Source organism: Tachyglossus aculeatus, chromosome 15, assembly GCF_015852505.1.
Source record: "Tachyglossus aculeatus isolate mTacAcu1 chromosome 15, mTacAcu1.pri, whole genome shotgun sequence".
NCBI lineage: Eukaryota > Metazoa > Chordata > Mammalia > Monotremata > Tachyglossidae > Tachyglossus > Tachyglossus aculeatus.
The window spans coordinates 23501327-23528660 of NC_052080.1; the positions used below are offsets into that span (position 1 = coordinate 23501327).

At 44.7% G+C, this 27334-nt stretch overlaps 1 protein-coding gene across 2 annotated transcripts; it reads right to left on the reverse strand.

Moving 5' to 3' along the window:
• Positions 1 to 4109: 4109 nt before the first annotated feature.
• KPNA2 (karyopherin subunit alpha 2) lies at positions 4110 to 27032 on the reverse strand. 2 transcript variants are annotated; one of them, XM_038757196.1, is made up of 11 exons: positions 26944 to 27032; positions 23036 to 23144; positions 22775 to 22912; positions 22066 to 22154; positions 21067 to 21335; positions 20522 to 20616; positions 20164 to 20427; positions 19609 to 19842; positions 19164 to 19346; positions 18462 to 18611; positions 4110 to 4502 (listed from the first exon to the last, which is right to left on the reverse strand). In XM_038757196.1, the coding sequence occupies exons 2-11, from the start codon at positions 23108 to 23110 to the stop codon at positions 4461 to 4463; spliced, it is 1539 nt and encodes a 512-aa protein (XP_038613124.1). In that variant the 5' UTR covers positions 23111 to 23144; positions 26944 to 27032; the 3' UTR covers positions 4110 to 4460. The 2 variants fall into 2 exon arrangements, with proteins under 2 accessions (XP_038613124.1, XP_038613123.1); XM_038757195.1 differs by lacking the exon at positions 4110 to 4502 and adding an exon at positions 17419 to 17800 and having other exon boundaries at positions 26944 to 27030.
• Between the last annotated feature and the right edge of the window lie 302 nt (positions 27033 to 27334).

A 27334-nucleotide genomic window follows, 5' to 3' on the forward strand; every position in this document is an offset into this window, starting at 1 on the left:
TATGCACAATCTCCGTGTGACTGAGTGAATACCCTGCTGATTAGTCATCTAGGAAAATTCCAAAAGTTCATTCTTGGCTCATGAGAAAAAGTTGGCTGAGGCTCCAACTGGCTCATTCTGAGTCCTAGAACAATCCATTTCCTGAACTGCCATCATCCCATCTGTAAAATGGGGGGACGGCATGGGCAAGGGAGAAATGGGGGAGAGCAGTAGTGTTGCCAGAAGAGGTAATACGAGAGAAGTCCAGGATCTGAAATCCTCATTCCGCTCTAAAATGAGCTTGCTGTATGCGGCAGGAAGTTTCCTAGTGCCTTAGTTTCCTCATGTGCAAATTTAAGGTGGTGGAATAGCCCATTTGTCAAAACATGAGGGTATTATAATGACAGGGATTTTGTCTTCTTCTGTGGGCTTCTCCCAAGTGCTTAGTACAGTGTTCTGCACACAAGTGCTTAATAAATACTACGAAGCGATTGGTTAGCAGTCCTAGATAAGTCCTGGGAAATAGTCTTTCTTAATGCTTGAATGATGAAAAGACCCACGTAAAGTCTAAATATCTCGTCTCATCTATCTCACTGCCGACCTCTCACCCACATCCTTCCTCTGGCCCGGAACGCCCTCCTGCTTCATATCCGACAGACGATCAGTCTCCCCATCTTCCAAACCTTCTTAAAAGCACATCACCTCCAAGAGGCTTTCCCTGATTAAGCCCTCATTCCCTCTTCTCCCACTCCCTTCTGCGTCGCCCTTGCATTTGGATTTGCACCCCTTATTCACCCCACCCTCAGCCCCCAGCACTTATGTCTAAATCCATAACGAATTTATTGTAATGCCTGTCTCCCTCGCTACACTGTAAACTCACTGTGGGCAGAGAATTTATCTGTCAACTCTATAATATTGTACTCTTCCAAGTTCTTAGTACAGTACTCTGCACACAGTAGGCATTCAACAAATACAGTTGATTGGTTGATTAAATAAAACGATCTATCCATTTGAAGAAAAAGGAAATAAAGCTGGTGTTTTTGTGGGGTGAGACTTTGGAAGTCAAAGCTCAACGACAGTTTATAATCCTACAGGTAGGGTGGGGGAGCGGTGAAGTGAGAGGATTTTATGGTTCCCATGTCTCACATCAGCTCTGATCTCCCAGGTTATTAATTTGAACGACAAAATACACTCTGGCCATAACGGGTTTTTCACTACATGTTTTGGCTATAACATTGTTTGTGAATGAGGAACATTCTTGGCAGGAACCTGATGTTGCCAATTTAGAAAGACCCTATCCTATCCAATGCAAGCAGCCCAACTCCCAAGGGCAGAGACTCTCAGGGCGTGATCCTGCCCACCCTTCTCCCCAAAGGCATAGGGGTTTGGAAAATTCGGGCAAATCTGCATTTACAGCCCCAGGTTGGGATGGGATGGGTAGGGGAGATTTAAACCACCAGGGACGATTAGGTGAATCCAGTATTGTTGCCAATTGGGCTCAAGCTTGCGAAGGGGAAGTTTAAGGAGTGGATCTGCCCCAGTAGCAAGTAGTTACACACTCTCTTTCCCTTTTCACTGACACCCTCTCCCCAGCAGAAAGACTGGATGTCCCTGAAGCTGCCAAACTCCTGAAACACCAGCCCCTTTCCACCCTTCCTGTCTGGAAGACTCTCTGTCTGATTTCTATGTTCAGGCTCATCTCTCTCTGGACAAGCCAGTCTTACCTCTTTTATCAATCAATCAATCATATTTAAGGAGTCCCTGTCATATGTGCAACATTATATTAAATGCTTGGGTGGGGACAATAGAGGTAGAAATCATGATCTCTGACCTCAAGAAACTTACAGTCTAATGGGAGAGACAGACATAAAATTATTTATGAATAGGAGGAAGAAGAAGAGCCATTTTTTCCATCCACACTGTCACTATTGGCTAAGCAACTGCTGAGTGCAGAGTGCTCCCTCCGACGCTTAAGGGGGCCCAGAAAAAAAAAAAAGTGCCACCCGGCCTTAGAGAGCCTCCATCTGATGTGATTACTGGTCCCTGATTCTGTTATTCTCAGTTTCCCTTGTAAAGCATATTTTGGAAACGAACAGATTTCTTCAGGAGATGGCTCTTGTTTATGGTACTCTTATTTATCATTCTAATTATACTTACTAAACGCCCCATGAGGGGGTTACACTAATAGCTCTTAGATAGCCTCATTTTACTCTTGGCATTCGAATCCCTCCCAGCCTTGTAACCTACCAGACGGCAAAGCCCAGTTTGCATCTCCTGAAAGAAGCCAATTCTCTGAATCAATCATTCAATGGTATTTATTGAGCACTTACTGAGTGCAGAGCACTGTATTAAGTGCTTGGGAGAGTGTAATTCAAAAGAGTTGTAGGACACATATCCTGCCCACAACATGCTTATGAGCTAAGTGGGACAGAGATGTGTTCAAATAGTTAAATGTTCACATGGACCAAACAGAACTGAGTTTGGCTAGGAAAGAAACAGCAACGATTTTGCTTGGTTGCCAAGCTTCCTTTGGATTATACATCCTTTCCTGGGTTTGGATAACCAGACTGTTTGGAGAGTCTCTGGATAATTGAAACTTTATTTTATCCCAACAAGTAACATTCTGCTGTGTAATGTAATGGCCCAGGGCCTCTTCTGGGAGAGTATGGTAAGAACCGCAGCTGGGCAAGCCTTCCTTATGCCAAAATCAACCATGGATTCATTTTTGTAGCTACTTTTGTAACTCTCATTTTTCCTCTTGACAAAAGAGAGAGAGAAGGCTCCCAACTCAAGGTCATTAAGATTCATTACCAAAGTTTTGTTCTAAGAAGAGAGCCAAAAAAACAAAGAGCTGAACTCGGCCAGTCACTACCTGAATGGCCACCCTATCAAGTTACATTGGTGGATTGTGACTCAGTTCTGTTGCAGTCTCCAAAATCGTGTGCCCATTATACAGTTACTGCGGTTATCGTACGGTTTGAATTCCATAAAAAATAGACAGCAATCTACATTTTAAGCAAGATGGATAATACACGAAGAAGAAAGGTCTTGGCCATAGGGACATAGTTTTTTTAGCTGTCACCTTCGTTCTAGTCTCTTACAATCCATTCCTGACAACTCCTTTGATCTCCCAACAATCTGGGTGCAGACTATAGTCTCCTTATTATACAGGAAACTGAGGCCCTGAGACTCTAGATCCCAGACTGAGTCACCACAAATCAAGGCCTGGACTAATCTGGGATTAGCATTCTGAATTTCCATTGATAAACCCCAACACAATGTCTGGCGTTTTGCCTGCTGACATTAAAGGGCCCAGAGTTCATCATTTCCTCAGAGCCCTGAGTGAGAACCATGGGAAATGTAAAAGGCGATTTTATTCTTAGAGTTAATAATTAAGTATGGTGTTCCTTAAACATTTACTTTGGACAAAGCACTGTGCTAAACACTGGGGCAGCTACAAATCGAGCACAGTCCCTGCCCACTCTTTAGCGGCAGGGAAGAGAAGATATCTCAAACCCATTTTTCAGATTAGAAAGCTAAGGCCCGGTGAGATTAAGTGAGTTGCCTAAGGTCACACGCAGGCCAGGTCTCCAGACTCTCAATCCATTGTTCTTCCCTTTAGGCTACACTGTCTCCCTTAGAGGACCTAACAATCTGAAAACGTTATATCAATTTAAAATTCTTTCTATTCTTCTCCACCCAGGACCTTTGCCCAGGTTTAGTTTATGGATAAGAAAGGCCTGGAAAGGTTAAATGATTTGCACGGTCACCCAGCAAGGGATTGGTAGAGTCGGGTTTAGAACTCTGACTTGAGAATTAGCTGGAAAGGCATTTCTCCTTTCTCAGGGACTTCCTCAACCCCCAACCTTCCCAAAACACCGCAGATTGAGCGCTGAAAGAAGACAATATCAGAAGACACGCTGCTCTCCCTCCCAGAAAAACAAGCATTTTAGATTCTCTTTCTTTACCACAGGCCTTGGTTTGGAAAGTCCCAAAGGAAAGTCACTTCACTGTTCAGATTCTGTCCTAGAGGAAACGGGAAATATGATCCCAAACCCAGAGCCGGGAGCCAAAAGAGAAACAAGAAAAATACACGCTTTCTCTGAGGCCCAAATTTATTGATACATTAATATTGGCCTAAGGCTTCTCTCTTGGCCTGTCAACTGCTGAGTGTCCTCTGGCAAGTGAGCCAGGACGTGTCCGGTGGGAATCTTATTTGGAGACAGGAAAGTAACTGCTGACCCACCTGGCTGAGGTGTGGGAATGGAGAGTTGGATACCCCATTCCTCAGTGATTTCCCAGGAAATCATTAACCCCAAGTTAATTACCTCGAGCCAAAGGAATTTCCCTTTCTCTGACCACCGTGAACAAGGCTTGATGGGAATTCACTTTACTTAGCCCCACTCTAGAAGATCCCAGTTCCTGACATGCAGAAGAACCATCTTTCTTTACATCTTGGGGAAGCAGCTGTATGCATATAATCATCCTCCATTCTCAACGGAGACCCCTTCGAAGCAGCTGTACTGTTGCAACAACAAAGAGAAAAACAATGAACACAGTAAGGATCTACCCTTGAGTGCAAAACAATACGGCAGGATGTGTTGGCAGGACCGACTCCAGACATTCGGCTGCTCCGAGACGGGATAGGGGAAGGCTTTGCTACCCCTTTCTCTTTCTGTATGACACTGTGTCACGCTACACCCCTATCCCCCCTACTTACTCGTTGCATTTGGTGCTCCAGGAGAACATGCTGGCAGTGATGAGAGAGTTAAGTTAGCTCTCTTATTTTTTGCCCAACACCTGATGCCAACTTTGATGCCTCACTGCACTGTCACCCAGCTGTTCCTGTTCATACTGAATTTGAGGGATTACACTGGAAACCGAGCTTTTCCAGTGCCTGCTTTCCACTCGCTTGGGTTCAGCTTCCTGATGCTCTCATACCACCCAAACTCCGTGACAAATGACTTCCATCCTAATCAGATGAGGAGACTTCTCTCTGAGGAGAATTAGTTTGTGTTCACTTTACCCAAAAGCTCAGTCATCTTGAGCAGCCTCAGGTTGGCTCAGCTGGTTGTTCTTCAGGAAAGGGGGCTTCCTCTTTTCCTTTTTCTGCTAGGTGGTGTCTATTGAGAGTTCCCCTGACTGTAAAATTACTGTTGTTATTTTTTAAATTGCGAGGAAAGGAAATAACACGGAGAGAATTGACATTCCTAGAGAGCCCACCCAGAGTGGGAAGCATTGGAGAGTCATCTAGTGTCACTTCCTCTTCAAAATGGGGTTCATGGGTTAAGAGAGATTACATGGGGGGCTAAGGGAAGGTCAGAGGATAAGAGAGACTCCATGGGACAGGGAAATAGGCAAAGGGGTGGGGAAATTGAATTTAAAATTGCTGCCTCTGGGAAGGCTTTCTGGGCCTGAGTATGGCCGCAGCCCTTTTTTGTTTAACAGTGCATTGAAAGAGAGCTCATCCTATATTTGTTTCACTTCAGTGGGTAGCAGGAAAATGGTTTCCGTGGTGAATGAACACCTCACAGGCTTAACCAAGTTTGTTAGGCACCACCACATCAAATCTTCCATGGGCCATCTAGCCTGATTTCAGTGCCCAGCATTTGCAGCTACAACATCCCCACGAACTACTGCATTACTGTCTACTCAGTATAGAAATATTTTGGTCCTACGCGACTTTAATGGAGAAAACAGGCTCATCATCTGTCAAGAGATGTTCGTCCCTTGACTCTGAAGCAAAACCTGCACTTTCCTCATTGGTCTTGTTGGCCTAGTAGCCGGATGCCAAATTCTAACCGGTTCAGCAAAGTTCAGCTGGAGACCATTTAGCGTGGGGCTTTTCTCTCCCTCTGAATTAGCTCTGGATTCCTCCACGAAGCAATCATTACAGAAGACCTCTGTCTTTCTCTATCCTGGCAGCACTGGGATTGGCTTCTCCCCTGAGAGATTTTGGGCACGTGACTCCCTTCTCACCCTCCACACTCCCCTCCCTCCTCTCTCAGTTTTATATTTTTTTCTTTTTCAGAGAAGTAACATTGAGATTTGAGCAGACAGAATAGGTCACATATCCTCCACCATGCCTTACCTTTGGACCATGGAAGATTTCCCAGTAGACTCCACAGACCTAGGCCTATAGGTACAAATCTGGGGGAAGGAGGCAACTTTTCAGGAGAAACTTTTCTATTAGATTTACAAGTTACTTGGGCAGAAATTATTTCCTTCCATTGCAGTTTTTGTCCAGTTAATTATCTGAGCACACTGCAAAATAGATATACTCATCTCTCCCACAACGTGAGAGATACGTTCCTGAAAAATCCTCATTTCGGAAAACTTGTGTTGTAGCACTCGTGTCAAGTCTGACACCATGTGCACGCACACACCTGTTTCTTCCTCCACAACACTGTGCTGTATGCAGACAGATACACATACTCAGAAGAAAGTTCCCTAATTTTGAAATATATTGAAACATTTCGCTTTCATACAAAACACAAGTTGTAACAGACCTGACTGCGATCTGTAGGACCTCAAACAGGTAGGATTCCCGGTGTAACTAGTGCGGCTCAAAAGCGAGCACGTATCCACAAATGGCGCTGCTGTGAATGAAAGAAGACTATTTTTTATTGGTAAACTGAGGGCAATATGTTTAGCATATAGGGTGGCACAATGACAAATACATATAGAACCCAGTGGAGAGAGAATTAACTGTATTCAAAGTCCCTGAACCTCTGACTACCCCTTCCTCCATGCAGAGGGATGGAGAGAGGGGTGAGAGCAGCTCCCAGGGACAAACCAGCCCATCAGGATTCTGGCAAAATCCCCCAAAGTCAGTGTTGGCCGGCAAGAACCAATCTGGGTTGCAACTGTGATCCTGAGAGATGATGGGAGGGATGGAACCAGACCCGGAAGAAGAGACGTCTTGCGAATGTTCAGACTTCATCCCACCCACCCTTATCACCAACTCTGGGATATTTCAGGCCATGGAGAGTATGGTTCCGGCAGACAATCATGAGAATCAGAAAGATTCAGGCCTGGAGCACTAAGCAAGAGGAAATTGGGTGAGAGAGAACCAAAGGTAAAGTCTAGTCCTTCTGCCTTTAAATCTGGAAGAAATACGCCTTCGTTGGAACGGAAAGATTGATCTAAAATTATCCTAGAGTGTCCCACAAATACAAAACAGTAGTTCGCCAACTCAATTTGACAGTTGAAATCGACGTATTAGGAGGAGGAGGGTGTGGTGGCAATCCTGCCCTGTAGAGGTTAGTCAGTAATAACGTCAGTGAACTCAGCATTCTTTTTTCTCCCTTGGGATACGTTACCTACTTTGGGTGAGTGACTTCTTGCAGGGTTGACTAAGGACCCCACTCCAATTACCAAAGACAGGACTATCAGCTTCTATGGGATAAGCTTCCGTTATAATAAGGACTATATGTGTGCCATTGTTCATGCCCTCCCTTCTGTCTAGACCTCCTTCTCTTTCACATCTGAAAGATCAAAGCCCTACTAAAATCATGTTTCCTCCAGGAAGCCTTTCCTGACTAATCTCTCATCTCCCCACCCTATTTTCCCTTCTTCTGCATCACCTATGCACTTGGAGTCCAAACCCCCTAACACTAAATATTTAAGTACATAAGCCTCCTCCCCCACAATACTTACATACATAGCTTTCCAGTCGGTTGCCTCCCCCACCTGAAATTTATTTTAATAACTGTCTCCCCTGCTAGACTGTAAATTCCCTGAGTGCAGGGGTGGTGTCTGTGTTCTCCTTTGAGCCCTCCCAAACACTCAGTACCATGCTCTGCAGTTAGTGATCAATAAATCTTCTAGATCTTCTAGACTGTGAGCCCATTGTTGGGTAGGGACTGTCTCTATATGTTGCTGACCTGTACTTCCCAAGCACTTAGTACAGTGCTCTGCACACAGTAAGCGCTTAATAAATGAGACAATGAATAAATGACATTGCTTGATTGAAATATGATGATGATGATGGTATTTGTTAAACACTTACTATGTGCTGAGCACTGTACTATGCGCTGGGGTAGATTCAAGGTAACCAGGTTGGACACAGACCCTGCCTCACAGGGGGCTCCCAGCCTAAGTAGAAAGGAGGACAGGTATTGATAGATAATATCAGCATTTCCTTTGAGCCATTTTTGATATGATCAGAATTTGGTAGTCCGATTTAAAATAAGCTCTCCAGGACAGAGCACTCATTCTGCATTTCTCATCCATTAAGTAAGAATGGCTTCATTTGGTATAGTTTCTTATCATTGAGGATGACTGAGCCCTTCCTAGGTTTCTTTTGTACTTCTTTTAAGGGAGGAGCATACTTGTTTACTTGAGGTCTCTGAAATGGCAACAGAATTCCCTACCCTTGACGAGAGGGGAAGAGGTTGCTTAGGTGAATAGTACCCTCTTGTGGAAAACACCCACTTCACACAACTCTCCATAATAATAATAATGGCATTTATTAAGCGCTTACTATGTGCAAAGCACTGCTCTAAGCGCTGGGGAGGTTACAAGGTGATCAGGTTGTCCCCCGGGGGGCTCACAGTCTTAATCCCCATTTTACAGATGAAGTAACTGAGGCACAGAGAAGTGAAGTGACTTGCCCAAAGTCACACAGCTGACAGTTGGGGGAGCCGGGATTTGAACCCGTGACCTCTGACTCCAAAGCCTGTGCTCTTTCCACTGAGCCACGCTGCTTCTCCGTGAAGGTGACGATGCTGGGGGAGGCGCGGCTCTCCCTTCATCGGCCCAGAGGCCAAAGCGGCTATAGGAGGAGCAGCGTGGCTCAGTGGAGAAGAGCACGGGCTTTGGAGTCAGAGGTCATGGGTTCGTATCCCGGCTCCGGCACATGTCTGCTGTGTGACCTTAGGCAAGTCACTTAACTTCTCTGAGCCTCAGTTACCTCATCTGTACAATGGGGATTAAGACTATGAGCCCCATGTGGGACAACTTGATCACCTTGTATCCACCCCCAGCGCTTAGAACAGTGCTCTGCACATAGTAAGCGCTTAACAAATGCCATTATTATTATTATTACCAGTGGGACAGCCCCACCTTTCCCTGAAAGTCAGAGATAACACCTTCACTGGCTGCAATGAGAGAAGAACCCCAAGATGACCAGCCAACTCTGTACAATCTGGGAATCAACGTGATTTTAAAGCCCAGAAAAAAGATAGCCAGGCCCCAGCAGTGCAGTACCTGAGTAGCGGGAGTTTTTAGAAACTTGTCCAGCCAAACTCCACATGGGCTGTTTGGGGGAGGATCAAATAAAATGAGCCCAATTGTGATTTGTTCCCAAAAGTGCCCCAAGATCTTCCCCGATCCCCAGAACTACCTGAAAGACAACTTCCTCCAGCGTCTGTGAAATTCCTTGTCCCACTATCCCCATTTCTGCTATTGGCCCCATCCTGCTTTGCTTATGGGTCTCCTAGTACAACAGATAGCAAACAGGACAAGGCTGCACACATGAGCTGCAGAGGAAAAAACATGAAGAATGTATCCTTTACTGTTGCTACTATTCCATTTGTGAACAAAGGGAATCAGTGAAACTCATCCGGTAGAATAGAGGGGGATCTCTCTGCTGTTGGGATTTGTTTCCATCACCTAGCAAATATTTACAAAGGTTTGACTTCCTGAGCGATGGGGAGAGGACAGTTGTTCACATAATAAAGGACATTAAAATCATAAATATTACAGTTCAATATCAACGCAGCTAGAGGTTTCTGCCAATTGGGAATGTGATTCATTCCTGAAGAGGGTGTGCCATAGGAGCAGACGATTTGCAAACTTCTCATTTTCCATGAACGACACTTGGATGATTAAAAAATGCATTTGACTCATTCAGAACAGATGGTGTGAGAACTTAAAGCAGCATAAATACTTCACCAGGGGTATGTACAGGGTTGAAGACATGTGTCAGCACACACACATCATCTTTGGCAGAGAAGCAGGGAGTCAAGGGAAAAGGCTTCGGACTAGTGCCTGATGTTTGTAGGCCTTATTAATAATAATGATGGCATTTATTAAGCGCTTACTATGTGCAAAGCACCGTTCTAAGCACTGGGGAGGTTACAAGGTGATCGGGTTGTCCCACGGGGGGCTCACAGTCTTAATCCCCATTTTACAGATGAGGTAACTGAGGCACAGAGAAGTTAAGTGGCACAGCTGACAGTTGGTGGAGCCGGGATATGAACCCATGACACTGACTCCAAAGCCTGGGCTCTTTCCACTGAGCCACACTGCTTCTTATGTGGTTGGATTGACCCAGGAAAACAGGGTTCGGTCCGCCCGTTACAAGGGGTCTGTCAGAGAGCTTTATTGAGGTGCCGACTTAAACGCAGTCATCATCCTTGCCCTCATGGAGTTTATTTATTTCATTTTTAGTGCTATTTGTTAAGCACTTACTATTGTGCCAGGCACTCTTCTAAATGCTGAGGTAGATTCAAGATAATCAGGTTGGACACATAGGGAAAATAATAATAACAATGATAGTAACAATGTGTGTATATATATATATATATATATATATATAATATATAAGAAGTAGGATGGCTCAGTGGAAAGAGCATGGGCTTTGGAGTCAGAGGTCATGGGTTCAAATCCTGGCTCTGCCAATGGTCAGCTGTATGACTTTGGGCAAGTCACTTAACTTCTCTGTGCCTCAGTTACCTCATCTGTAGAATGGGGATGAAGACTGTGAGCCCCCCGTGGGACAACCCGATCACCTCGTAACCTCCCCAGCACTTAGAACAGTGCTCTGCACATAGTAAGTGCTTAACAAATGCCATCATTATTATATACATACTTGTACTTCCCAGGCGCTTAGTACAGTGCTCTGCACACAGTAAGCGCTCAATAAATGTGATTGAATGAATATGTGTCATCATCAATCATATTTATTGAGCGCTTACTGTGTGCAGAGCACTGTACTAAGCGCTTAGGCACCTTACCAAGTGCTGGGGTAGATTTTAGATACTGGGGTTGGACACGGTCCCTGTCCCACATGGGGCTCATAGTCTTGATGAAGAACCTATTCAGATGAAGAACCTGAGGCACAGAGAAGTTAAGTGACCTGCACAAGGCCACACAGCAGACAAGTGGAGGAGATGGGATTTGAACACAGGTCCTCGGACTCCCAGGCCTATGCTCTAGTTTTAATTCCCATTTTACAGATGAGGTAAGTGAGGCACAGGGAAGTACTTGTCTAAGGCCACACGGCGGACAAACTAAAAAATGTGACAGAGCAGGGATTAGAACCCAGGTCCTCGGACTCCCGGTCCCGTGCTTTTTCTACTAGGCCACACTGCTTCTCAATAGAGTCTGCATCTGCTCGTCCAGGAGCAAAAAATACCAGCAAGTTTTGAGCAACTATGGTCTGCAGGCTGCAGTCAGCTGTCCATGAAGCTCCCTGAACCTTTGAGCATAAATGTGAGCTCTTGGTTAATCAATCAATCGTAGCTGTTGAGTGCTCACTGTGTGCAGAGCACTCTTCCAAGTGCTTGGGAGAATGCAATAATTAGTGGACGTGATTCTCCCCAAGGAGCCAACAATCTAGTGGGGAAATAGATGCTAAAATAATTTATAGAGAAAAGGAAGACGACAGAATAGGAATATGAGTTAGTAAGTGCTTAACAGATATCATCATCATAATAAGGTATTAAGAACTGTGTGTGTGTTCTAAGAACTAGTGCAGATACAAGTTAGTCAGGTTGGACACAGTCCCTTGTCCCATATTGGGCTCATAGTAAAGGAGGAATAACAGGTATTTAATCCCCATTTGACAGATAAGGAAACTGAAGCCCAGGGCAGTTAAATAACTTGCCCAAAGTCACGCAGCAGGCAAATGGCAGAGTCAGGATTAGAACCCAGGTCCTCCAACTCCCAGTCCTGTGCTCTTTCCATGAGGCCATGCTCCTCCTCACGTAAGATAGGTACTTAAATATAACAGATGATTGGGAGTCCGCAAGTGAATAGTCGGCACGGGAGTGAAGTTCGTTGGGGGCAGGGAATGTGTCTGTTTATTGTTATTTTGCACTCTGAAGCTCTTAGTAAAATGCTTTGCACACAATAAGCGCTCAATAAATATGACTGAATGCTGAAGTGGCAGTTGGCATTTCCTTCTGCTCCCCTAATTCCGAAAGGCTGAAGGAAAATAACAATGGCAAAGCCTCTCCCAAACTAAAAATCCAAAAAAAAAAAAAATGTAGTAATTTTGCTTTGTCTAACCCAATTCACTGCTGCTGTTTCCACTGTGTATGGTATTTGGCGTCACTTCCTCTCCACTGTTTGAATGGTTGCTGTGCAGGGTGAAAACAGTGGCCCAGTTCCATCCCTGGGCTGGCTGCAATTTCAATGGTGGATGAGGTGAAGCCCTCAGAAATCCAGTATTTGCTTCTCAAGAGGTGTCTCATGCTTAATTTACAAAGATTTGTAAAGTGCCTTCAGCAAGTCAGTTAAAATACACACAGTACTGTGGAGAACCCAATTCCCTGAGTATCCTTCGACTTATTAAAAAATGTTCTTTGAAGAGACAAGCCAGGAGAGAGATCGGGGTTAATGGAGATGCTGGGCAGAATGGGAAGAATTTCTTATGAAATCCATTTCAGAATAGAAGAGAGGAATACTTTCCAACTTTTTGGCCTTCTTTTTATTCTCTAGAGCAGGAAATTATTTAAAGTGCTTCCTGAACAGCTGAACTACGTTAGAAACCTGTTAGTGTTTTCTGCACAATCTCCAGGAAGTTGAAGACTGAGGAATTTCTCTGAAATGAGGAACCGCTTTTTCAAATGGGGCTACCTCTTCCCATCTAGATAGCCCCAAAAGCAGCAGATAGAAGCAGATAAAAACCACGAGCCTGAGAGTCAGAGGTGTGGGTTCTAATCCCTGCTCTGCCACTTGTCAGCTGTGTGACTTTGGGCAAGTCATTTAACTTCACTTAAGTTCCCTCATCTGTAAAATGGGGATTAAGACCGGGAGTCCCATGTGGGAAAAACTAATCACCCTGTATCTACCCCAGTGCTTAAAACAGTGCTTGGTACATCGTGCTTAACAAATACCATATTTATTAAAGTGCTCTGCAGACACTAAGTGGTTACTACTCCTATAGAAACTTGAATAGTTTCATCCTATTACTGCTCATTAGCTACACCTAAAATGCACAAGATAGGTGGTGTAAGGAAGGAATAAGTTGAATGTATTTTATTTTCTGGTGGAGATAAAGTGCAATAAAAGAAAAATGGTTAGCCCTCTCCCATCCTTCACCCCACCCCCCGGAGTGCCTCTCCATCTCCAAAAACTACACCCAGAAAGAGCATAAATCTTCAGCGGGAAAGGGCGGAGAGGGAGGTCTGTCCCAGCTCAATCGAGCAAAGAGGCACACGCCTCCCCAACAAAACAATGACTGGGATATTATCGGGGGAGGGGAACCCTAGTAAGGGCCATCTGGGAGACAGCTGTGGCTCTTTGACTAAGAAACTACATTGGTTTGGTATGATAAGTCTTCAGAGTGATTACCACAGCACAAATAGTCCAGAAAATGGCCATTATTACCTCCAACTGCAGAGAACAAGGCCCGAGAAGGAAAGCCAGTTTTTGAAAAGAATGTCAGTACTCATTACCCTGTTAAATCCAAGAGAATTCTACGCTTCCTATTAGCAATTACAAACCATTTCCCCAGGCAGCTGCAGAGCTGGGATCCAAGTGCTAGATAAGCGCAATGCTGGTTTCTAAGAAACCTGGCTGTAAATCAGCCCCAGAGGTGCCAAAACCCAAGCATGTTTCAGCTCTGACCCACTCTTCTCTGCCCTGAAGGAAGGCCAGGACAGAAGAGGGGAAAGTCCAAAAACGTGCCACCCTCCCTTGGACAACACTAAGGTCAGATTGCTAATGTAGAGTTCATGTCTTGGAGAATTGACCCCGTTTGACCGGACAATCACCTCTGGAGGCTGCGGACAAGGCCTTCAGAAAGCAGGTAGAGACCCCAGGTGCCTCCGTGAAGTCAGGGTGGGCATGTCAACTTCTGTTTCAGCCCAACTCGCCTTCTTGGATGCACATAATATGGCCCCAAATCAATCCATTTGCTGTGAAGGAACGGAGTTGGGGACGGGAGTCAAGAGGATGGGAACAAGGTGGTTGCAGACAGATAGGATCCCCAAGCACCAGTTTGTAAAGGGGTGGGGGAAGAATCAAAGTGCTGGAAAAAAAGCCACGTGAGGTAGAAACATACTCTCCCAAGTGCTTAGTACAGTGTTCTGCACACAGTAAGCACTCAATAAATATGACTGAATGAATGAAATAGCAGAAGGAGGGTTAGAGGTCTGAGGTTGCCCTTGTGTGCTAAGGAAATTTGAGAACCAGAGCCTCAAAAATGCTGCCGCTCCTGCAATAGGCCAAACCAAAGTATCTCACGCTGAGAATGGGAAAGGTATGCTAGGAATGCAAGTCCTGAGCGGGTAAGAAAGTTCAGTGCATAAAACTCCCACAAAGGCTTATGAAACTGACCCAAATAAGCAAGCCAAATGGAAGTTTAAATCAAAGACCTGATCCTTCCCAACACCCAGTGCAGAAGTTTTACTTGCATATCATGCCCCAACTCTGCTACCTAGCAGTTTGGTCCTCAACCTTTCTTAAAACAATAGCTTTGGTCATAATTCCAACTGTGGCTATGCTTAATCAATGAAATTGCTAAAAACACTTTCAGGTGACCCTTTCCTGGAGTGAAAGATGATCAAATCAGCTTTTTCAGGTTAAGAACTAGGCTAATAGCTCATACTTTAAGTAAAGGCACATTCATGAGTTTTACAAAATGACCCAGCTGAACAACTGCAGCAAGGGAGTCTTTTAGACTGTGAGCCCACTGTTGGGTAGGGACTGTCTCTATATGTTGCCAATTTGTACTTCCCAAGCGCTTAGTACAGTGCTCTGCACATAGTAAGCGCTCAATAAATACGATTGATGATGATGATGATGAAGGGAGAATGGAAGGTAAAGAGACATCAGCTGCATCTCACACCAGGATTCTGAGCACAGGCTCCTTCAGGCCAATGTGTTTGGCCTTACTCTAGCTAGAGAGCTTGAATAGAGAGCTGAGTTTGGAAAACAGGGGAAAGATTTTCCCCTAAAATGATTTGGTAATGTTGGCTTGAATGGAATCTGCACTTCATGGAGATTATAAGTGTTGAGTGGTAATAGAGAATATATGTGATTGAAATTTGGAAGTCAGATGAAACAGTCTTAGAAAGGCAAAACAGAGATGCCACAGAAACAAAGTTGAATAGGTGAAGAATATGCAGAAGAGAACACACTTTTTCAGGTAGGGTCAAGGAAAAAAAGGACCCAATTCTGTTCTGGGATTGCTGCCCCTGTTTACCAAGTATAAACTAATTGAAAATGAAAGCAGGTAAATTGCTATTCAAGGCAACCTTCACGACCACCTTTACTTTTATGTTTCTAAAAGCAAATTAATGTTCCAGTACAATGACTCACATTCTACTAGCTCAAGTTTAATTGCTCTGGAATTGGAACAAGGGAAGTAGAGGCTAAAGAGAAGCCTTCAATACATTGCCCCCACTAAAAAAAGTGGTTACTTTGGGGAATTAAGGAAATCCCATTTAGACGGCCCCTGCTATGAAAATTGATGGATACATTATTGTTGTCATTAACATGAGTTCTTTCTGCAAATGCCTTCAATAAATCCAGCCACAAACCATCTGAGTCCTCAGGAACCTGCAGGGCTCTTCTTCAGTGAGTTGTCTATGCGCCCTGCTTCCACTTCCTTTCCTTCAACCCAGCTTCCAACCCATCCACTCTGCAGATATGGGCCCTTTTTAAGGTTACCAATGATGCCTTCCTTGCCAAATCCAATCAGTGCTTAAAACACCTTTTTCCTCCATCCAAACTACTTGACTACAGCCTCACTCTTCTCACTGAACTCTCCCTGCCTCCTGTTTCTCCCCATTCAAGTCCATACATCACTCTGATGCCCAGGTCTTTTTTCAAAAATCTGCTCAGGCTGCATCTCCTCACTCAGGAACGTCCAGTGATGACCCATCCATGTCAGCATCAAACAGAAGCTTCTTACTCTTGACCTTAAAATCCCCTCCTATCTTACCTCACTGATTTCTTACATCCCAGCATATGCATGTCACTCCTCTAAATGCCAGCCAACTCACTGTATCTGACACCAGCCCGACCCACATCCATCCTCTGAACCTCAACTCCCTTCCCCTTCATATTCAGATCACCTAGTTCAGTTCCCTTGAAGCAATCGAAGCTCCTCAATTCTCAGCAATTTCCTGAAATGGCAGCAGTGGAAGGCATGACAGAGACTGGAAACACCTTGGACACAATAAATGGGGGAAAAGAAATAGCTAACTCAAAAGGCCCAGATAGTGACAGCTTAAATAGCCCACTTTCCTTATAGGCAGCCAACCTTATGCTCATTGACTGAGGTGCGAATATTCAAGGACCTTCTAATTCTTAATAGCTATTACATTTTTAAATAGTATTTGTTAAACACTTACTATATACCAGACACTGTTCCAACCACTGGGATAGATAACAAGGTAAGCAAGTTGCCTTCTCTAGGTTGTGACCCCAATCCCTTTATAATCTTTTCCCCATAAGACCGATTTTTGCATCCCTTCCATTTTGTTGCTTTTCTTCACCTCCCGATTTTTGGCAGTTTTTTTGAAAGTTCAGTTAACTAACCTAGACATTATGTATTTAAAAGTCCAATCTTTGCAGAAATAGTGGCAAGCTAACGTCCATGGTTCCCTAGCACCAATACAGGTGGGTTGGATGGCAGGTTGCACACTAGCACCAATGTTGCTTTCTTGAACTGATGTCTGAACTTTCTTCTCTCGGGTCTACATTTGCTATCCTTAAATACAATTCCTTACTGTGGCCCTTATTGTTTTCATCCTGTTTTGTGTCACTTGAACTCCATTTGTTTTCCCACAGATTAACAACCCCGCCCATTTGGTAACAAACAATGAGCAGGTTGACTCCATCCCAATAAATGAGTAAAGACAAGACTTATTAAAGTCAGCCCCAGAACCAGTCTCTGGGAGTGGAATTTCACTCAGTACATAGGCTGGGCTGACAATAGGTCCTTTGACGATAATCCTTTGGAGAAGCAGTGTAGTCTAGTGCCAAGAGCAGGGCCCTGAAAGCCAGAGGAACTGGGGTTCGAAGCCCCCCTCCACCCCTTACTTGCTGTGTGACCTTGAGTAGGTCATTCTCTGTGCACTTCATCTGTAAAATGGCGATTCGACCGTGTCTGACCTATATCTCAGCTCTTGGAACAGTTCTTAAGACATAGTGAGCACTTAACAACTGCTACTACTTAATTACCCTTTAATATACTGGAGCCAGCTGGGCAAACATAAGAAAAAGACAAAGACAAACAAGAGACTAAGACAGGCAAGGTTGAGGTAAAGAAGATTACAGAATCAAGTTTTTATTTACAGTACAATGAAAACACAAATTGAACTGGAATTCCACATAGAAATAAAAAAGCCCACCAAGGGCTTTATGAGGTTTCACACAGTATATACACAGTTCCAAGCTGTTCAAGTATGCTTTTAGTTGTAGAAAGTGCTACATTGAAAGTCACATTGAAAAAAAAAAAAGACTAACAGCGACAGACAGGGAGCAAGAAAGACAAAAGACTCACAATACACAGTAACCAAGATTTTAGGGGCTGGCAGTACGCAATCTAGAAATTAAAGGTCCCAGGAGTGTTGTCTTGAATCTGGAAGGCATAACCATCAGAGGTAGATTCTGGCACAACATTTTGATCTTCCTCTTCCTGGAAGAAATAGCATTAGAAAGAAAATGACTTTAACAGTGAGGGGCACACATCTTGAGGACCTAAAGGACACATCATTGCTGAACTTCAAATATGCCTTCCAATAGTGTCTCTGATGCCCCTTTATCCCACAGCAGCCATGACGGCATTCCAGGTCTCGGCTCCAGTCCCCACAGACCTTCCTAGAAGCACCACCGCAAATGTGATTAAGACCCAGCCAGTACCCTTACTGGGTCACAGTCAACCCTGTAGTCCCCGGGAACACAGTTATAAAAGTACACTGCACCTTGTACGTGCAAACCTGTCCCCTTGGGCAGGGAATGTGTCTGTTTATTGTTGCATGGTACTTTCCCAAGCGCTTAGTACAGTGCTTTGCACACAGCCAAGTGCTCAATAAGACCGAATGAATAAAAATGAGATCAGATCTCCTGGGTTCAGGCATATTGTTTGGTCCAAAGCTACTGAAGCTGATCAATACACTGCCAGACATGTTCCCCGCCCTGTTAGATTTCGGCTTAGATCCTGAACCGTGGCTCCCAAATGAGCCATCTGGGTTTCAGGTGTTGTAAAAAGTAGCGATATACGAAACACTTCTCGAAACTCACATGGCAAACACACAAGCCAAATTCCAAATGTCCTAATTTGCTTTCCTGTTACTCACCTCTGCAGAGAAATACTTCTCAATCAAAGTTGAGGAAGCTTTGTATATCAGTTCATTTTCATGAGATTGGAGAGCCTCAATTCTGTCCAGACCTCCACACTCTTCAATCATGATACACAGTTTCTCAGTTTCTCCCAGTTTCTCAGCAGCCTGAAAGACAACCACCGTCAAGTGTCAGCTTGGTCAGTACCCAAAGTTCTTTTTAAACTTGACATGAGTAACTTTTGTCTTTCAATTCCGTGGCTCCAAATGCTACCCAGTATTCATCACTGTAATTAATGTAAAGGTCAAAAATATCTCAAGGTGTGCGGACTTCGGAGCTACAGTTAAACACACATCTGAGTCTAAACAGCAAAAACGGATTAATTAGATCAATCAATGCTCTTATTGAGCGCTTACTACGTGCGCAGGGCACTCTACTAAACACCTGGGAGAGTACGACAGAGTTGGTAGGCACAACCCCTGTATTCAAGCTTACAGGCTGGTGGGGAAGAATCTTCCATCTAGCCTCAAAGCTCTAAAATCTGGTACCCACGCCACCCTGACCTTGTTTCATCCCACGGTTTTCATCTCAACCTCCTTTGAGGTCCAGAGACAAAGTCTTGTTCACCCCCCTGCTTAGAACAGTATTCTGCACTCGGTGGGCCCCTAAAACTATTTCATGAATTAAAAAAAAAAATTTTCAAACAAAATGGTACCTACCAGGAAAATATTTGTAATTGCATCCAAGATAACCAGAACAATTTTGCTGTCTTTTGCAGATAAAAGGTTGATTAACGGTTCCATAATTCCACTCTGGACTAAGTACACAATCTGTTCAATTGTTCCTCCACTTGTGTAGTTGGTGACGGCCCACACAGCTTCCTTCTGTGACTTGAAATCTCCCTGTGTAATAAACATTCGGGGAGGAAGTTTATTTCAGAATAATTCAGCTGCACAACTAGTAATGCCAACAGCACACGTTTTCACTAAAAATGCCCAAACATTGGCACCAGTGGCTTTTACCCTCAACAATTTGACCACAAACAGTCCAAAGTGATACAGAATAGCACAGTGCCTCATGACACTCCAAACTAATACGGGAATATACCAGTAGAGACCAAACCACAAACACTTCTTCCATTATTTAGTTCCAGGATTTGATTACCTTTGATAGAATTTCCACAAGGTAAGGTACCAGCCCATGATTCACAACTTGTTGGATCTGGTCTTGCCGACCTGCTGTGATGTTTGACATGGTCCACGCGGCCTCCTTCTGGATGTTAGTTTTGGGATGAGTGAGCAAGCTGGGGAAGACAGCAAGGGCTCCTGCCTCTATTACTATTTGAGTCTGTTCATCCGTCCCTGTGACGATGTTTCCTATGGCTCGTAAAGAAGGGGTCTGAAAGAGAGATATTGAGAAGGAATTCACTATACTGGGCTATAAGAAGAGCCTCTGCCTCTCACAGATTCCAATAGCTTTCCTAAAATTCTGAATTAACAGCAGTCCTGGATTTTGGTAACATATGCTTCTCTTGGGGACTTATAGAAATCCGAGATTAGAAAGCTACTGAATTGGTATTCTCACATAAGTTATGCAAGATCCATTACAAGGAAAACACCTCCTTGATGCAAGCTGAAAAGACTCCCCTAACTTCATCCCATTATTAAACGAGTTTGGAGTCAGCAAAGTGGCTTCACTAGATACTAGGGCCTTTCTTACCACAATTGGCAATTCCCCAGATCCTAAAAGTTTCACTAGCTGTGGGACCACTCCGGTTTTCACCACCACTTCAATCCTGTCGTTGGAGCCATCAGTAAGGTAGGAAATGGCCCAGCAGGTGTCTGCCAAGACATCCTGGTCATCGTGATGCAGGAGGCGAACTAAAGTGGGAAGGATCTGTTCAATAGCATCTATCGGTGGGGCCGGATTCTTGTTACGGCATAGATTTGAGAGTGCCCAGGTGAGATTACGTAGATAGCCACACTGGAAAAAACGCAAGAAAACGAGTGAGTTGCCTTATGAGGAGAAATGTGACGCAAAAACAAATTTTTTCTTAAAGAAAAAAAAGTTGGCTTACAGCTAAAGAAGATATATCTGGAACGGCAAACAGCGCTAGAAGAGGGTCTATTGCACCGTATTTTATGACCAGATCTCTGTAGGCAGAACCATCACCTAAAAACCAAAGTAAGGGTCAAAAGTCTTAGTAACATTGAAGGGGAATTTGACAGGTATTTATTTGTGCAACAGCTCAAGAATAACATTTTGGATCACCTTTCCCTCCCACCCCTCAGGGTTGTTTCCGGCTTTGGTAACAGCTGATCGGCTAACATTTCGACCAGTCGGCAAACCAATTGTGCACCTCTCAAACCTCTAAATCTTCCTGCTCAACAGATTTCAAGTGAACTGGTGGGTGATTTTAGGACATGAAAATAGCAACCGTGTCGAATCAATCAATAGCATTTGTTGAGTACCTGGATACAGACCTCTATAAAATACATGTCTGAAGAGATAATTCAGAGCCAAATCCTAGGTAATCCACCGTGCTATCACACCGACCCATTATCCCAGGCAAGTTATCTAACAGAATTGGATAATGCCAAGAGGAGCTCAGTGCATACGTACCTGCAATGTTTCCTAAAGCCCACACAGCTTGTTCACTGATATGAGAATGGGGAGATGCAAGCAGAGAAATAAATGCTGGGATACCACCTCCGTCTACCACAGCCTTGGTTTGGTCTGATGTGCCCGAAGCGATGTTGGTGAGAGCCCAGGCAGATTCAAACTGAATAGGACTACAGTCTGATCTGCCCAAGAAAGATACAAGCTTTGGAATCATCCCAGCTCTGATTATGCTATCTATGGGGGGCTGTTTTTCTTTTGACAGTAGTTTCCTACAGGGATGGAGATAGAAAAAAATACGGTTAATGTAACGACCAAAATCTGATTTAAAAGATCCTAACACTTTAGAACAGAATTCTCAATTGTAAAAAGCAATTTTTAACATAGTGAATTTGAACCCCAAGACAAAATGGAATTCAGTGGGTTTTGCTTAATGAGTTGCTTTCGAATTTCAGTTGAGTCAAAGTCTGCAGCTCAGAATTACACTAAAAGGACCAGTTGGATGGAAAGGACAAGATACTCAAAAGGATCATTTTAATGAAAGAGTTAAGCGATCCTTCAGTCGCTCAAATTTGACAAATCCTAAGCTTCCCTTACATTCTTTTAGACTGTGAGCCCACTGTTGGGTAGGGACTGTCTCTATGTGTTGCCAATTTGTACTTCCCAAGCGCTTAGTACAGTGCTCTGCACATAGTAAGCGCTCAATAAATACGATTGATTGATTCAGTGCTTGTAAGGCTGCAACATTCCTTTTCTACATATACTGTTTTCTTCTTTCAAGTGGTTACTTAGGTGCAAAGGAAACAGAACAAGTGAAATGGTGAAAAGGTCCCTTGACTTAGAGAGCTCAAAATTAGGTCTAGTATTTGTGACAAAATACAACTATGGAAGGACTCAATGAGCAATACGGAGACGAGAATCATTTTAACAACGTCCAAATGTATTATCTCCACTGATTCCTCTGGCCATCGCTTCGTTATCAGGAGAGAAAAAGCAACTCACCTAGCAGCTTGGGTAGCCTGCAGTTGCAGTTCTAAATTATTGCTGTTTACGCCTTTGACAATTTCTTCCACAGACCAATGTGACGAACCCTTCGAAAGGTGAGAAACCAGAGAATTTTAGGAAGATCAACGTGTAGTCTAAACGGCAGCGTAGCGTAGTGAAAAGAGCACGGGCCTAAGAGTCAAAGGACCCGGGTTCTAATCTCTGCTCTGCCGCTTGTCTGTGTGACCTCGGGCAAGTTACTTGACTATTCTGTGCCTCCGTTACCTCATCTGTAAAATGGAGATTAAGTCTGTGATCCGCACTTGCGACAGGGACTGTGTCCAACCTGATTAGCCTACATCTACTGCCTCTATATTTATTGTTGTATCGTACTCTCCCAAGTGCCTAGTACAGTGCTCTGCACACAATAAGGGCTCAATAAATATGACTGAATTAAGTATGACTGAATGAACCTATCCCGGCGCTTAGTGCAGCGCCTGACACAGTAAGCGCTTAACAGGTACTATTAATCATTAACCATGACCATTAACCTCTCCCCCCTCCCGCCAAAAAAAGATATTTGGAGATGGAGAGTTCAGCACCTGAAAAATACTTTCCCCTAGTGAAGTGACCGTGTTCTTTTAACACATCAAGTAACTATTACATTAAACTTTTTCTACCAGTATTAATGAAGCCCTTAGATTCACCAGCGTTCAGAAGTATTTACCTGATTATTCCTGTTTTCTTGTAGAGGAGAAGTAGCATCATCAGGAAACGTACCGACATTTCTTCTTTTTAGCATCTGGTCATCTTTCTTGGCCTTTCTCAGTTCCACATTAACTTCAATCCTTCGTCGCCTCATTTCCTTGAGGGAACAAAAGGCCATAGCTAGTTTTCCTCCATCACCATCAGACTCTCTGCTTCCCCCCAAATCATTTTGGATTTCTCTGAAGCTTTTCACAGAGACGAGGAGGCAAAAGATACTCACTGAGCTGTCTTTTCCTTTGTTCTTAAATCTGTTGAGACGAGCAGCTGGGGAATTGGCATTTTCGTTGGTGGACATAGTTTTGTGTGGCAGAATGAGAACTAGAAAGGAACTGAAACAAAATAAAAACAGGTAATTTACCTTGCTAGAGATGGTGAATTAGAATTCAATGAGATAACTGATGTGGGTTGCACGCTGGGTGATCTATAGCTCTCCTCGCTTTGTATTTTGAATTAAATCTCTGCAACGCAATACAGTGCTCCCTAGCTCATTCCTGAACAAAGTTCACATCTACAAGTTCCATTAATGAGTCAGGGGCTTTCAGGCCCTCCACCACCAGTGCTGCGGTGGGGAACACTTATTATTTAAACTAAACTCAATTATTTCAACTATTTAATAGTTTAATAAACTATTTAAACTATTTAATTAACTATTTAATTATTTAAACTAAATTATTTAAACTAAATTATTTAAACTAAATAAGCAGTTTAAAGCCCAGCAGGGCAGGAGACCAATAAAACCCTCCTTGTGCTCAGTCCACACCCTTATCCAGTGTCAAACCCATTAACGGGAACAGAGCAAGGGCATGATCCTCCCTCTAAAAAAGAGGAATCATCCTCCTGTCAGTCTGCTTTCTCTTTCCCTAAAACCTCCCCTCATTGACCCTTCTAGACTGGGAGCCCTTTGTTGGGTAGGGATTGTCTCTGTTGCCAAATTGTACTTTCCAAGCGCTTAGTAGTGCTCAATAAGTACGATTAAATTTTAGACTTTTAGACTGTGAGCCCACTGTTGGGTAGGGACTGTCTCTATATGTTGCCAATTTGTACTTCCCAAGTGCTTAGTCCAGTGCTCTGCACACAGTAAGCGCTCAATAAATACGATTGATGATGATTAAATGAAGACAAACCAATGAATGGTATTTATTGAGCACTTAAAAGTGTGCAGAGCACTAGTACTACACATTTGGGAGAGTATAATACAGTACAGTTGGTAGACACGTTCTCTGCCCACAACAGGCAGATTAAAAAAAAACAATTAACCACTGACCACTTCGAGCCTTTGGGTGCAACTTGGCAGAAAACCAGAGAAGATGTGGGTGCCTGACTTTTGGGAACCTGCCAATTTAGGGCGTTTTGTTCATTTCTCGGTGGCCGTAGAGGTGGGGAAACAATTCAGAAACCTATGCTTGACCTCTACACAGAGAAGCACCGGGGCTCAGTGGAAAGAGCCCGGGCTTTGGAGTCAGAGGTCGTGGGTTCAAATCCCGACTCCGCCAACTGTCAGCTGTGTGACTTTGGGCAAGTCACTTCACTTCTCTGGGCCTCAGTGACCTCATCTGGAAAATGGGGATGAAGACTGTGAGCCCCCACCGTGGGACAACCTGATCACCTTGTAACCTCCTCAGCGCTTAGAACGGTGCTTTGCACATAGTAAGCCCTTAATAAATGCCATTATTGTTATTATTATTATTGAGTCCGTCGCATTTATTGAGCGCTTGCTGTGTGTGGAAGACCGTACTAGGCGCTCCACCTTCCTGACGTTAAAATAAACGCGTGGACATGTGCTCGAAAAAGGCCGCCACCCCGGCCTCCGAGCCACTTTCCGGGGGGCGGCCCAAACGTCCCACTCAAAGGCTCCTTCCATAAGCAGTGCTCTGCACACAGTAAGCGCTCAATAAATAGGACTGAATGAATAAGCAGTAGCATGACGTGGTGGCTACAGGCCGGGTCTAAAGGTCGTGGGTTCAAACCCCGGCCCCGCCAACTGTCAGCTGTGTGACTTTGGGCGAGTCACATAACTTCTCTGTGCCTCACTTACCTCAACCGGAAAATGGGGTTTAAGACTGTGAGCCCACCATGGGACAACCTCATCACCTTGCAACCTCCCCAGCGCTTAGAACAGTGCCTTTCACATAGTAAGAGCTTAATAAATGCCATTATTATTATTACCCCGTCCCCGCCACCACTTGTCCGCTGCGGGTGACCTTGGGCAAGAAGTCCCTTCACTTCTCTGGGCCTCACCTGTAAAATGGGGATGAAGACGGTGAGCCCCATGAGGGACAACCCAGCGCTTCATCATCAATCGTATTTATTGAGCGCTTACTGTGTGCTGAGCACTGTACTAAGCGCTTGGGAAGTACAAGTTGGCAACATGTATAAATTTGGCACATAGTAGGCGCTTGGCACATAGTAAGCGCTTAACAGATACCATAACAAGAAGGGAGGGAAGGGGTGGCCCGGGATATCAGACCCACGCCCCGTGGCTTTCCCGGCTCCCCGCCCTTCAGGCTTGGGCTTTTTTTCCGCCCGTTCATTCTCTCCATTGTACTTATTGGGCGCTTACTGTGCGTAAGGCACTGTACTAAGCGCTTGAAAGAGAAGAATACAGTACAAGCTCCCAGTTTGGGGGGGGAAGACACCCCCGCACACCTCCCCAACTTCCCTCGAGGAGACGGGGCGGACAAAGAGAAGCAGCGTGGCTCGGTGGAAAAGGGCCCGGGTTTGGGAGTCACAAGTCATGGGTTCTAATCCCGGCTCCGCCACTTGTCAGCTGGGTGGCTTCGGGCGAGTCACTCCCCTTTTGGACTGTGAGCCCACCGTTGGGTAGGGACTGCCTCTCTATGTTGCCGACTTGTACTTCCCAAGCGCTTACTACAGTGCTCTGCACATAGTAAGCGCTCAATCATCATCAATCGTATTTATTGAGCGCTTACTATGTGCAGAGCACTGGACTAAGCGCTTGGGAAGTACAAATTGGCAACATAGAGAGACAGTCCCTACCCAACGGTGGGCTCATAGTCTAAAAGGGAGAGACAGAGAACAAAACCAAACATACTAACAAAACAAAATAAATAGGATAGGTACAAGTAAAATAAATAGAGTAATAAATATGTACAAACATATATACAGCTCAATACGATTGATTGACTTGTATTTCCCAAGCGCTTAGCACAGTGCTCTGCGCACAGTAAGCGCTCAATAAATACGATTGATTGATTGACTTGTATTTCCCAAGCGCTTAGCACAGCGCTCTGCGCACAGTAAGCGCTCAATAAATACGATTGATTGACTTGTATTTCCCAAGCGCTTAGCACAGCGCTCTGCGCACAGTAAGCGCTCAATAAATACGATTGATTGACTTGTATTTCCCAAGCGCTTAGCACAGCGCTCTGCGCACAGTAAGCGCTCAATAAATACGATTGATTGACTTGTATTTCCCAAGCGCTTAGCACAGCGCTCTGCGCACAGTAAGCGCTCAATAAATACGATTGATTGACTTGTATTTCCCAAGCGCTTAGCACAGTGCTCTGCGCACAGTAAGCGCTCAATACGATTGACTTGTATTTCCCAAGCGCTTAGCACAGTGCCCTACACACAGTAAGCGCTCAATAAATACGATTGATTGATTGACTCTTATTTCCCAAGCGCTTAGCACAGTGCTCTGCGCACAGTAAGCGCTCAATAAATACGACTGATGGATTGACTTGTATTTCCCAAGCGCTTAGCACAGTGCTCTGCACACAGTAAGCACTCAGTGAATACGACTGATTGATTCTCTAGGCCTCAGTTCCCTTCTCTGGAAAATGGGGGTGAAGAGCGTGAGCCCCACGAGGGACAATCTTGATTACCTTGTATGTCCCCCCCCAACCCCTCCAGCGCTTACATCATCAATAGTATTTATTGAACGCTTACTATGTGTAGAGCACTGTACTAAGCGCTTGAAAACTACAAACTGGCAAACATAAAGACACAGTACCTACCCAATAGTGGGATCACAATTTACAACAGGGCTTTGGCACGTAGTAGGCGCTAAACAAATAGCAACATTACTATTATTGTTACCAACAAAGACCCTCCGTGGCCATGCCAAGACCACCCCCTACATTTCCTCCCAGACTGGGAGAAGCTCACCTGATGGGCGGCGATCACACTGCCGGCTGGGGCTATGTAGAGGACGGCAACGATGGCGGCGACGGCGGTGTGGCGCGTGGGGGCCTCCGGCGCGATTTAAATTTACCGGCCACGCGGCGCTCCGATTGGCTGGTTCGAGTCCAAGCAGCGCTCCCATTGGCTCGTTTGAAAAACACCGGGCGAGGACCCCGCAAGGGAAAGAGGAAAGACCTTGAGGAACCCGGAGGTCTCGCGAGAGTAGCGATCGGCCTGACGCGGCCGTTCGAGCCGAAAAACTACAAGCCCCAGAATGCACCGGGGCGCCCCAGGGGCGTCGACTACACAGCCGCCACGCTTGGAGTGGTTGATAGTAGACGAACCCCTGCCAGAGGTGTCGGCTGATTAGTCAGAA

What these genes read in the sequence shown, in the direction of transcription:
- KPNA2 (XM_038757195.1), bottom strand. Translation starts at nt 23,110, where the DNA reads ATGTCCACCAACGAAAATGCCAATTCCCCAGCTGCTCGTCTCAACAGA. An exon ending in AAGAAAACAGGAATAATCAG is followed by an intron (nt 22,155 to 22,774) that starts GTAAATACTTCT and finishes CACCTTTCGAAG; the next exon opens with GGTTCGTCACATTGGTCTGT. An exon ending in CAGGCTACCCAAGCTGCTAG is followed by an intron (nt 21,336 to 22,065) that starts GTGAGTTGCTTT and finishes CCATCCCTGTAG; the next exon opens with GAAACTACTGTCAAAAGAAA.